Below are 12535 nucleotides of genomic sequence, written 5' to 3' on the forward strand. Positions count from 1 at the left end.
CAAATAGAATTAATTTAGACACAAAGTTTAAAGTAATAAATACTCATCACCTGTGGTGGATATTGACATGTTGATGTTGTTCTACCTTGTCACTAGAATGTACGGCATGCTGTTGCTCAACATTCAAAAACTAAATGTTTACATTTTCAAAATTGTTAAAAGCACTTATAGACAAATAATTAAATAAGACAACATTAACAAAGAAATGAAAGGGGAATAAAAAAGGACAAGGTAAAAGAAATAAAAGGACATTTTGAGTAAAAAAATCAATAACATGAATACATTATGAAAAAAAAAGTGTAATTGTAAATAAAAAAAAAAGAAAATTAAATGGGAATGAATTTAGATTTAAAAATATAAAATAATAACTCAATCATAATCCCTGTGTGTAGATTGTGTGTGTCCTTTCTCCTTCACATAAAAACAATCCCCCTGTAATCCCATGAGAGACCACTCCATCTCAGGGGTTTGGCTATTTTTGTAACCTGGTACATGAGTGAACCTTTGAATTTTATTTTGAAATCAAATAAGTCATAAGAGTTATTTTGTGACAATGCTGTTGTTGGAAATATTTTTTGTCATTCTGGAGTCGACACTGCAAGTGTGTTGGTTTATTTTCAGCTGTGGTTTCCTGTGAATAGTTGTGGTAGTTTTCGCTGAACCCTCTGGAATAACAGCATATGATTTAGTTCTGGCCGAAAGGCGGAGCATTTCTCTCCTGTGTTCACACCCTAGTGTGAGTTTGTACATGTACATTCAAGCATTTCTGCCCTCTTCAAAGTTTTCACGTGGAACATTATGAAATGTAGAGCACCAGAGGACAAAATGTGGGTGAGTGATGGATCATCTTTTATGGTAGTAATTTTGAATTGAAACTTCAGAATGTCCTAAATTTGTATGTTTTTCTCCAGAATTCCCAACTTGACTCATTCCAGAGATGATAGTGTTATGCATTCAAGTCCGGATCTGTTACAGACTTGTTTTCGATGAAAATGCTGAAGAAGCTCCAGTGTTTCCTTCTGTTGGGAACAATATTTATCATACTCTTCGTAATAGTTCACTGGGATGACGTGAGAGATGGGACTTTTTATCTGCACGTGGCATCATCATCACCCCCCGATGTCCCCACGAGCATGACGTCCTCTGAACGTAGGACAAGTGAGGATTCATTTATGTGGAGAGAGTCAAGCAGGTCAGTCAAACCAAACCTGACAATCATCACACCTCACCCAAAACATGACCACAGTCCAAACTACCTAATGCACACGTTTACGCAGTCTTCTCCCACACAACTCACACTGCGTCAAGCACATCGTAGACGTGTTATAAGAGAGCTTTGCTCAGCCAATAGCAGCTTGAACTTCCCAGGAAAATTTAAGACATTTGACCAGATTCCAAGCAAAGCCTTGGATCATCTCATTGTGGATGATCATCATGGTGTTATTTACTGTTTTGTACCAAAGGTAGCATGTACCAACTGGAAACGAGTCATGATTGTGCTCAGCCAGAACCTGAAAGCACCAAATGGAGCTCCATATCTGGATCCTCTTGATATACCATCAGCGTTATCCCACAATGCAACTCTGCATCTGACGTTTAACAAATTTTGGAGGCTCTTTGGTCGTTTCTCACGACCTTTAATGCATCACAGACTAAAGAATTACACTAAGTTCCTTTTTGTACGGGATCCTTTTGTACGACTTATTTCTGCTTTCCGGAACAAGTTTGCTAGGCCAAATGAGGATTTCTACAGACAGTTTGGGTCCACAATACTTCAGCGTTATGCTAATATTTCAAACCCCCCTGACTCTGCTCAAGAGGCCTTCGCCGCAGGTATCAGACTGTCCTTTACTCACTTTATTCAGTACCTGTTAGACCCACAGACTGAGAAGGAAAATCCATTCAATGAACACTGGCAGCAGATTTACAGACTCTGCCATCCGTGCCAAATTGACTATGATTTTGTTGGGAAGCTGGAAACTCTTGATGAGGACACAGAACATTTGTTGAAGATTCTTGGGCTGGATAATCAGATTCACTTTCCCCCAGGGTACAGCAATAGGACGGCTGTAAATTGGGAGAGAGACTGGTTTGCAAACATATCAATAGCTGACAGGAGAAAACTTTACAATCTTTATGAAGCAGACTTCAGATTATTTGGATACGACAAACCTGAGACACTTCTGGACGAGTGACAGAGCCAGTTGTTTCTTTAAAAGGGATTACATGCATAGAATATAAAATAAAAGTGGATTGTACATTTACTTTGGTAATTAAACATAATTCTAATTTATTTGACTAAAACAGTGAATTATCAGGTGCACATTTTTATATTTGTTCTTAAATTGTTGATGTTTTGTATTGTTTTGCTCAACGATTAGATTTTCATGTTGCCCTCACAGAAGATTTCAGTAATATTTCATTGTTCATACAAACACTGTTATGTATGGAAGCTTGTTTCCGTCACTAAATAAAAAAAATAAAAAAGGTAATTGCGACTTTTTATCTCACAATTCTGACTTTTTGCTCTCGCAATTGTGAGTTTGCGTCTCACAATTCTGACTTTTTTTCTCAGAATTCCCACATGAAAAAATACTATAGTAATTTATAGTAAATACTAAAGTGTTTTTGAACCATACTATAGTAAATTGTAGTATACTGTATATATTATAGTATTTACAACACTTTGTTAATGAATGCTACAGCATACTGTAGTACTATAGTGAACTGATAATATACTGAAAATACTGTAGTATACTTTAGTTTGTACTACAGTAAACTGTAGTGTATTGTATACACTACAGTTGTAGAAAACTTAGTACAGTATTGGCTAAAGTAATTTGTTTATATTTATAAAATGGTTAGTTCCTGTCCTTGATTCTGATTGGTCAATAGCTGTTCTTATTCACATTACAACACGGCTATGAGCGCTTCACCTAACGGTTCTGTGTATCACTACACAACACCCTTAGCAACCACTCTTAGCAAAGTAAACTGTTCTCAATTGATATTGTTCATTGAAGCTTACTGTATTATGTAGAAGAGAAAGAGATCGAGTGAGCGAGTTTATTACCTGCATTCAGATTTAGCATTTTCCTTCAGGTCAGTCCTATGTTCATAATAAATAATCTGTTTAAATGTCCGATGTATTATCTTGTCCTTTTAACAGTTAAGGGGTTTTCCCGTGACTGACAGCGCTAGTCAAAGCATTTGTCAGTTGTGTCTTGTTCTGTGTTCACAGCAATTCAGTCTTTTAAATGTAAAAGTCTTCGCTACTGACCGACACACTCATAAAGACAGTCTTTGCCGCCATCTAATGGCGTAATAATATAAATTCTGTTGCTGTTCACGGTCAGGCACTATTTTTTCAGGCGGAAGGAAGGTTTTTAGTGATTTTACCTAATAAAAGTTGCATTGATACATATTTTTTTTGGCTTTAATATTAGTATTGTGTGGTAACCGTTTTTTTAAAAGCAATAAGGTACTCGAGGCTAGTGCTGTATCGTGAATAAGTATCACAGCCTCTTGTACCTTGCTTACAAGTTGTTATATTACCACAGCAACTATAGAATTACCACAACAAATTCACTATAAATTACTATAGTATTTTTTCATGTTTGCGAGTTTTAAAGTCAGAATTGCGAGATTCGGTCGCTGTTGTGTATTTACGACATGTGAATTCACCCTTCTGTTTCCTTATAACGTTACCGTCCTATGTTACGTGACTCTTACGAAAACGCTGTAGAGTTTGAGTAGTGACATTCAGGAATAAAAACGACAAGCACCTGATTTATGCTCACTCTCTCTTCTCGTGTATTTCTTAGAAAAAATATAAAAGAAATATATAACAGTCACAATTACCTTTTTTCGTGGCGGAAACAAGCTTCCATAGTTATACAATAAAGAACATGTAGCTACATGTAGTGAAATTCTAAATTTAATCAATTTTGGCTGGAAATGACCGAACCAGTGCATTGATATGTTTTAGCCACAAGGGTGCAGTGTTTCTCAATTGATTTGTTGCAGCCAGCGCAATATATTACAGCCATGTGAGCAGCGCTCAGATGAAGTTCTGAAATTTGACAAAGTATGAATCTTTAATGCTAAAAAAGGCAAATTTAGAATTTATGAAAAGAGGCATATTTCGACAGCTCTACTAAGGTCCAGTGGAATATGTGAAATAGAGACTCTTGTTTCAATTTGAAACAAGACATCTCTGAGCAAAAGTAAGAGACGATAAAAATAATCTGAGACAGAAACTGACATTTCACATCATCTGAAAGTGTAATGTCAGAGTTTCTTATCTGGGAAAAGTATGACATTTCAATTTCTGATGTTTTATCTCTATAAAGTGTTCTCAGGAATAGATTTTGATATGATTTTAGTATATAAATATTTTTGGGGTCATATTTTCTTTACTCTTTAGTTCAACAGTTAAAAAGGCAGTCAAACACGTATACCTTCACTGAAAATCACTAACCTGAAAATCAGCATGCATAACTTTGCCAGATTCCTGAGGCTATGTTGGGTCAGGTTATTAATTTTTGATGATAAGATTCTTTTAATCATAATATGTAGATTATAAATTCCCTCATTGTGGCACACTTTTGCCAACATTGTTCTGTTCGTATGAGCATCCCAACATTAACATTGATTTAACCAGTGGCATGAGTTTTGGAAGGGACTATCTGCTGAAAAAAGTCATTGTTAAATGTTATTATTAAAAGAAATGCTAAATTTTATTTTGATAAATACATGAGTTTTACTTTTATTTGTTGTTGTAATCTGCTCTCTAGTAAATTAAGCTATGATAAATAATGGTACTGGGAGTTTTGTTCATAGTCATATTCATTACAAATGAGAATATGAAAAGGTCACTGTAAATCCCATCAAGCAAAAAAACTGTTTTGTCTTGTCCTCTTTCTCCATCTCTCTTTGGTTCTCTATCAAACTGACTAGAACTGTTTGGTCTGAAAGGTCAAGGGCAAATTCACCACAGAGTAAAGTCTTCTGAACTAGCGTCCTCTTCAGCTTGCCTGTGCTTCTGCTGTATGACAGCTTGAAAGGTTGTGTGGCAGGTCCTTTTAAGTTGTCCCCCACTATGAGATGCTTTTGAATAAAGGTCAATACTAATGGTCTACTGTAGTCGCCCAGAAGAACAGGATGCAAGTAAATTTTTGCTTCCTGTGACCCCTGTCCATGCTGACTCATGTCCATTATTTCTTACTTTAGTTCAGCACATTCTTTGGCCCCCGTCAAGTGGCATGCTACTTGTTGCTAAAATGTAGATCAGTGAATGAACTGAAAAGGGAATAGGCCAAAGGACTAATAGAGAAAGTGTGGTTGCACTTTCCATTAACAGTGAACAAAATAGTGCCTGAAAAGATACATTAAAATTATTTACCACACACGTGAATTATTAAAGTAACCAAAAACCCCTGAAGGTTTTAAAATTTACATTTTTGGACAGCTCAATTTAAATTAGATTTTCATTTAATGTCTTGTCAAGCACTTTCCTATACAGGAAGCAAACATGTTGAAATAAATACAGAAACATGTTGGCTATATTGTGTGTGGTATAATAAGAATTGTTTCAAATGATATTGTGTACCTAATCAATAAAAACATCAAATGCTAGTCTACTATTAGATGAGGAGAATTAAAGAAAATGATGTTTTTTACTATTGTTGTGTTACTTTGTCAGTAAGAGGAAGTATCAAATGAGGGTCTTGTTAGTCCAAGCTAAAGAGATTTGCCCTTGCTTAAACCATTTAAAGAAACAAGCCAACCAGTCTTGATTTCAGGGCAACTAAATGTGCACTGACAGAATCAATACCTTGCTCTTTAACCTCTTAAACCTTGTAACATAAATTTTTTTTGTGCTTTCCTGCTTTTGTATCAGCAACAGTTAGAACAAGTGTGTGTATGTGTGCTTTGTGTGACTGCTACCACTGGCCTCAGGCCCTTTCCCTTTGCTTTTTTTTCTGGCATTTTATTTATTTCAAAAAAAGCAATAGAAATCCCATGGCTAGAGGCAGTGGTGTCACAAGTCATTTAAACCAGCAGCATACATTTATGTTCTTCCACATAGACTATATGTTACTTGGGTACAATCCCATATATGGGCAACGTTAGGCAGTTTTGATTTATACGCTATTTAATGTTTGATGATTGTGTTATTTTACATGTGCATAAGCAATGCTTCTATCATTTGTTTCTGCTCCTTCTTCGTCTCTGTTTGGATCCAGAGATTCTGTACTCTTTCAGAAGATGCGTAATTGCGCCCCCTACCATATAACAGTGAAAACATGGATTGGCGGAAAATTCCATCAGTAGATGGGTTTCCATCCAAATGTGAAGTGAATCTTTTCAAAGTTCACAAAAAAGAAAAAACCCAAATGTGAATTAGGTGCGTTTCCATCAAATTGTTTGAGTGGATGACGGTGGTATTTGTCATAGGCGAGCCAAGCACCTACGGAAAAACACAAGATATTCTCCATTCATTTTATCCAAAAAAAAAGAAAGAAAGAAAGCACACTGTATGCGTGATTTGGCATAGAAAGTGTGCAGAGCACTCCCTTTATAATCATTAAAAAGCTGTTCCTCATCTTAGTTCATCGCGATCTCACAAAGTTCTGTTATAATAAACAAAGCTGACTGCACAATTAACATGTCTTCACTGTATTTATTTTGTTATAAAGAGAGTATTTTTTTTGCAAGCGTGGAGAACTCAAAATCCACTCACTGCTCAAAACACAGAGTGTTTGTTCAGTGCTAACTTAAACACCTCTGATTGGCCATTGAGTTCAAGAAATAAACTGATATATTTGTGATCGGCTACATTGTTCAACACTGCAAAACACGTTGTAAATAGAAACCTTACGCACTGGATCGTTTGCCAAACCAATATGCTATTATTATGGAGAAAACTGATCGTAGACCAGCAGTTATGGGCATCGCACGGAGAAAAAGACACAACGGAGTGGCGGCACCCACTGGCTAAAACATAAATTCACGCCTATGGTTTTGGCAACCTAGTAACCAACAGTAAATAAAACACCATCAGTGGAAAAAGCCAATTAGTCACGTGGGTTTAATGTTCGCTACGTCAGAATTTATTCAGCAAATGCATTTCTATCTCCCATTATTTGCATTAACTCTTTTTCGCACAAGTAAAAAACCAACTCAAGCGAGTGTAAAAACCTTTTTGCGAATTAAGGGATTTTTTTTCTAAATTTGGCGTTTCCATCACTCATTTCTGATGCGATATTTCAAAATGTGCATAAAAACACGGTGATGGAAACATAGCTAGTGGCAGGGAAGCGTTGTCAGAGATGGTCTTATTATTGGGAGATACAAGGGTCCGTTGCTCTACATTTAGAAAAAGCATAACAGCTAACTTGGATTATGTGTGCCTTAATAATCAATCACATTACAGCCTTGACATCATTGAATTTCATTCAGAGTTGTGCGACAGTCAATTACTGTTCGCGGATACCATAAGACATCTCTGGGCTGTATTTGTCCAATTTTTTATGCCCTTCCCTCAATTACTTCCCTTTGAATGCACTTCAAAATGGTGGTGGGTATTCCCTTGAGGGGAAGTGCTTAGGAAAGTTTTCAAGTGTATGTCTAAGGTTGCGTCCTAATTCATAGGCTGCATCCAAATGCATCCTTGTTTCCTGTGAAATGAAGGATACAACAGATGGATCCTTCCCGGCCTTGCCTACCCCAGAATTCATTGCGCACCAGTGACGAAAGAGTTTTTTTTAGAGAAATTGCCGAATTAAAGTGCCGAATTACACTTTTAAATGTAAGTATTGGGTTTCAACTTAAATATCTATTGATGTAAATGTAAAATAATAAAAAAAAACTTTAAATCGATTCAAATGTTGACATATCTTACTAAGATGTGGTTATATATAGTTTATACAATTTATTATATGCAGAAATGGACCATGGTGAACATATTTAGACAGTTTGTGAACCCTGTTTTGTTTTCAGACAGTTAAATATATATTTTTTAAAAAGTCCAGTACAAACGTTACTGCCACTTAGCAACGGCAGCTGTCACAGGCGTTACGCTTTTTTGGCTAAGGAAGCAGGCTTGCCTTTGCCGTTGTGTCATAAATTACGGAAAATTCATTCAATAGCAGGGAATGAGTTAAAGGTATAATTTACCCAAAAATGAAAATTCTGTCATCATTTACTCGCCCTCAAGTTGTTCCAAACCTGTATAAATTTCTTTCTTCTGCTGAAAACAAAAGAAGGCATTGATAAACAGACTCTTTCCTCTCTGGATTTCTTTCCACACATCATCTTTCACAGGTAATCTACATAAATTTCTTATAATGAGTGGAAAAAAAACATTCCTTAACCAGGAACATTCCTGTCTTGCAAAAAGGGGGAAGCACATTTCATCAAGATCATTTCGTATCCATGTTGCACTTGTGTTTATCAGTATTGCTCATAAAGTAAATTTCAGTATTTGCTGTGGTTCAAATTAAGCAAAAGTGGACACCACTCACGCATATCCATGATAATCTTGAGGAAGCCTGGGGTCTCCAAGCAATCAATGAACGGATGGTTGAACAAGTAGGAAGGTGTCTCATTTGAAAGTGTGAGGAGTCAGATCCATTAGACATGACAGTGTTTGAAGGTCAGTGTTGAAGGTCACACTTGTTTAGACTCATAGACCTCATCATTAGTGCAGTTTCATATTGTGAACAGCATTTGTGTATTTAACGGAAAAGTCGTTCTGGTAATTTTACGGTAATTTACCGGGATTGCTGTGTGAAAGGGACTTGCAAACATAAACTGAACCATTACACACAAGAACCGGAAACCAGGGAACACAGGGAACTGAAACAAGAACCATCTAAAGACATCTACAGCAAAACAACGATTAAATGAATGAATAAACGAATAAAAGAGAATGTAAACACTGACATTTTATTGTATTTTTAGAGACCTGGATGCCAGGGAATGCTTCACTTGAGTGATCATGAAGAAGATAAGAGCAGTACACCATCCAAGACAAAGCCTGAGGGCTCTGGATGGTAATTGGGTGGTTCTCACTACTTCCTGTCCTTAAATGTTATCACTGGTAAGTCAGGTGACTGTGGTGACTTAATGTCTCTCAGGCTTATTTTGGGTAAGTGTGTATGTGTCTTGTACAAATGTGTGGGAAGTGATGTCTTGAGGCTGTGCGTGTTTGTTTTTAGGTTTCTTTATGCTCCGATTATATGCTCACCCTCTTAACATGCTTTAACACCAGTGTGGACAGAGCTGTAGGCGCCTTCCTAAGCAAACAATCAGCGAGGCAGGAAAGAGAGAGAGGAAAATATGGAAACAAGGAAAAGTAGATCTGGTGAGTGCAGTGTGGTAAATCTTGTGTTTTAACAGGCAGGAAGGAAAACTGATAGCTGAGAGGAAAGAAAATAAGGGAAATCATGGTGTTTATCAAATTATTCTCAAAACACACAAAAATAATTTTTAATGAGTCAAAGAACAAACTCATTTCATGGCATGCCAAGGAAACCGCTCCCAGTTACAAGTCAAGAGTGTATAAAAATTTGGGGTTGGTAAGATTTTTTTATGTTTTTGGAAAAAAAAGTCTATTAGATCAAAATTACACTAAAAATACTATTACAGTTAAAAAATAACTTTTCTATTTGAATATATTTTAAAATGAAATTTATTCATTACTCCAGTCTTCAGTGTCACATGATCCTTCAGAAATCATTCTAAGGCCCTGTTTACACCTGGTGTTTTAGTCGATCAGATCACAAGTGGACAAGGGAAACCCATTTACATCTGGTGTTTGGTGTACATCTGGATTTCTTTGAGGGGAGGGTCAATGGGTGGGTAACTGTATGGGTTTTTTCAGATCTTTCGATCTAATGGATGAAATAAGCTTACACAATTTACATATGAACGTGACCAGAGACGACATACGGAGAGCAGCAGCTTTCATTTCTACTCTGAAAGCCGTAATACCACACCGAAGGCTGTGAGTGCATGTTAGAAATCAGGAATGGTAAGAGAACATTGTGCTTGGTACATTTTTCGTCTTCAAACCAAACTTGGTTCATCAGCCAACAAAGTTTAAAGACTAGTTCACTTCAGAATGAAAATTTCCTGACAATTTACTCACCCTCATGTCATCCAAGATATTTATGTAAGTCGAAAAGAAATTATGGTTTTTGAGGTAAACATTCCAGGATTTTTTTTCCCATATAGTGGACTTCAACAGTTGCCAGTGGCTTGAAGGTCCAAATTGCAATTTCAGTGCAGCTTCAAAGGGCTCTACACGATCCCAGCCGAGGAATAAGGGTCTTAACTAGCGAAACAATTGATCATTTCAAAAAAAAAAAAAAAAATGTATATACTTTTTAACCACAAATGCTTGTCTTGTACTGCTCTGTGATGCACCACGCATTACGTAATCATGTTGGAAAGGTCACGTGTGACGTAGGTGGAAGTACCGAGCAAGTGTTTACAAAGTGAACGTGCAAAGACTAAGTCAAACGGCCTTTACAAAAAAAAAGGTAAATCAATGATGTCAGACAATTTTGAAGATGGAGTTTTTTGCGCTACCGCAGTACTTCCGCCTATGTCACGCGTGACCTTTCCAACATGATTACGTAAGGTAGGGCGTAATGAAAAACATAATTTTCCAACATGATTACGTTTTTCATCAGTAGGGTGAAAAACTCTCATTTTCTCCTCCAACTTCAAAATCGTCCGATACCTTTTTTTTTTTAAAGGGCGTTTGACTTAGTCTTTGCATGTTCACTTTGTAAACACTTGCTCGGTACTTCTGCCTATGTCACACATGACCTTTCCAACGTGTTTACGTAATGCGTGGCGCATCGCAGAGCTAGTGCAAGATGAGCATTTGTGGTTAAAAAGTATATAATTTTTATTTTTTTAGAAAATGACAGATCGTTTTGCTAGTTAAGACCCTTATTCCTTGTTTGGGATCATGTAGAGCCCTTTGAAGCTGCATTTAAACTGCAATTTAGACCTTCAACCCGTTGGTAACTGTTGAAGTCCACTATATTGAGAAAAATCCTGGAATGTTTTCCTCAAAAACCTTAATTTCTTTTTGACTGAATAAAGAAAGACAAACATCTTGGATGAAATGTGGGTGAGTAAATTATCAGGAAATTTTAATTCTGAAGATAACTAATCCTTTAAATCCCATCTGGCTAGTGCATTTCCCATAAGCAATCCGGGCAAACGCGTTTTTGCCTACCTCTGGAAGTGGTCGGAAGTGGACAAACTCAAAACTTTTTAGACCCCATTTACTGCTGTATTTACCATCATCCACTTGTGATCCGATCGACCAAAACACATCTTAATACCAGGTGTAAAAAGGTCTAAATTCTATTAAATAGAAATGTTTTGTAAAATTCTAAATGTCTTTAACGGTCAATTTTGATACTGTGTGCTTGCAGAATAAAATTATGAATTTATTAATTAATTTAATTATTATTAATAAACTGACCCCAAACCTTTGATTGGTAGTGTGTATATAAAACAAATGTCACACTCACTGTTGCATCCTTCACATTTTAATTTTACTGCCAACGTGAAATGTATGAAGACTGTGTGAATCTGTCTTCAGGTGAAATATTCCCACTCTTTCCTCTCTGGATTTCCTTCCATCATTTCTTCCATCCATCATCTGCCACAGGTAATCTACATAAATTTCCTATAATGAGTGTGACAGGAGAAAAAACATTCCCTAATGAATGTATTTATCAATGCCATAATTTCCTGTCCTGCAAAGGGGGAAGCACAGGTCACATTTCATCAAGATCATTTTGTATACATGTTGAAGTCATAAAGTGCATTGCAGTATTTGCTGTGGGTCAAATTAACCAAAAGTGGACACCACTCATGCATATCCATGATAATCTTGAAGAGGAAGCCCAGGGTCTCCAAGGAAGAGATGGTTGAGCAGGTGGGAAGGTGTCTCATTTGAAAGTGTAAGTAGGGGGTGTATCAGATCCATCAGATGTGTCAGTGTTTGAAGGTCAGTGTTGAAGGTCACACCTGTTTAGACTCAGACCTCACCATTAGAGCAGTTTAATCATTCTAATGACTAATGAAATACACCATATTTATACATACATACACCTGTTAAATGAGAATATTCAGAAGCCTTTTATCATACAATACAAATTTTATTTCTATAGCACATTTAAACCAACAGTAAAGTACTGATTACATGCAGTCACACCAACAAAATGAAGTCCTGTTCACTCTAATCAGTTATAAAAGCCATGCTAAAAAGATACAACTTCAAACTAGACTTAAAAGCATCCACAGATGGGGAAGATTTAATGTGCATTGGTAGAGGGTTTCATGAATGTAAAGCAGCCACAGACAAGCCCCTATCACCCTTTGATTTTAATCTAGTTTTAGGAACATGAAGAATCATCAGACTAAGATCTCATATTTCTTGTATTTTGATAAGATATCAAAAGGTCAGCAATATATTTTGAGGCAATACCATACAACACTT

The 12535-nt window shown here is 36.5% G+C and overlaps 1 protein-coding gene across 1 annotated transcript; it reads left to right on the plus strand.

Annotated features, from left to right (window-relative positions):
- The first annotated feature begins 46 nt into the window (after positions 1-46).
- Positions 47-2492, plus strand: LOC127511078 (carbohydrate sulfotransferase 12). The gene has a single exon (XM_051891534.1). It carries the CDS (start codon positions 987-989, stop codon positions 2193-2195), a length of 1209 nt encoding a protein of 402 aa, XP_051747494.1. The 5' UTR covers positions 47-986; the 3' UTR covers positions 2196-2492.
- The last annotated feature ends 10043 nt before the right edge of the window (positions 2493-12535 follow it).

The sequence above is a fragment of the Ctenopharyngodon idella genome, chromosome 1, assembly GCF_019924925.1.
Source record: "Ctenopharyngodon idella isolate HZGC_01 chromosome 1, HZGC01, whole genome shotgun sequence".
In the NCBI taxonomy this organism is placed as follows: domain Eukaryota; kingdom Metazoa; phylum Chordata; class Actinopteri; order Cypriniformes; family Xenocyprididae; genus Ctenopharyngodon; species Ctenopharyngodon idella.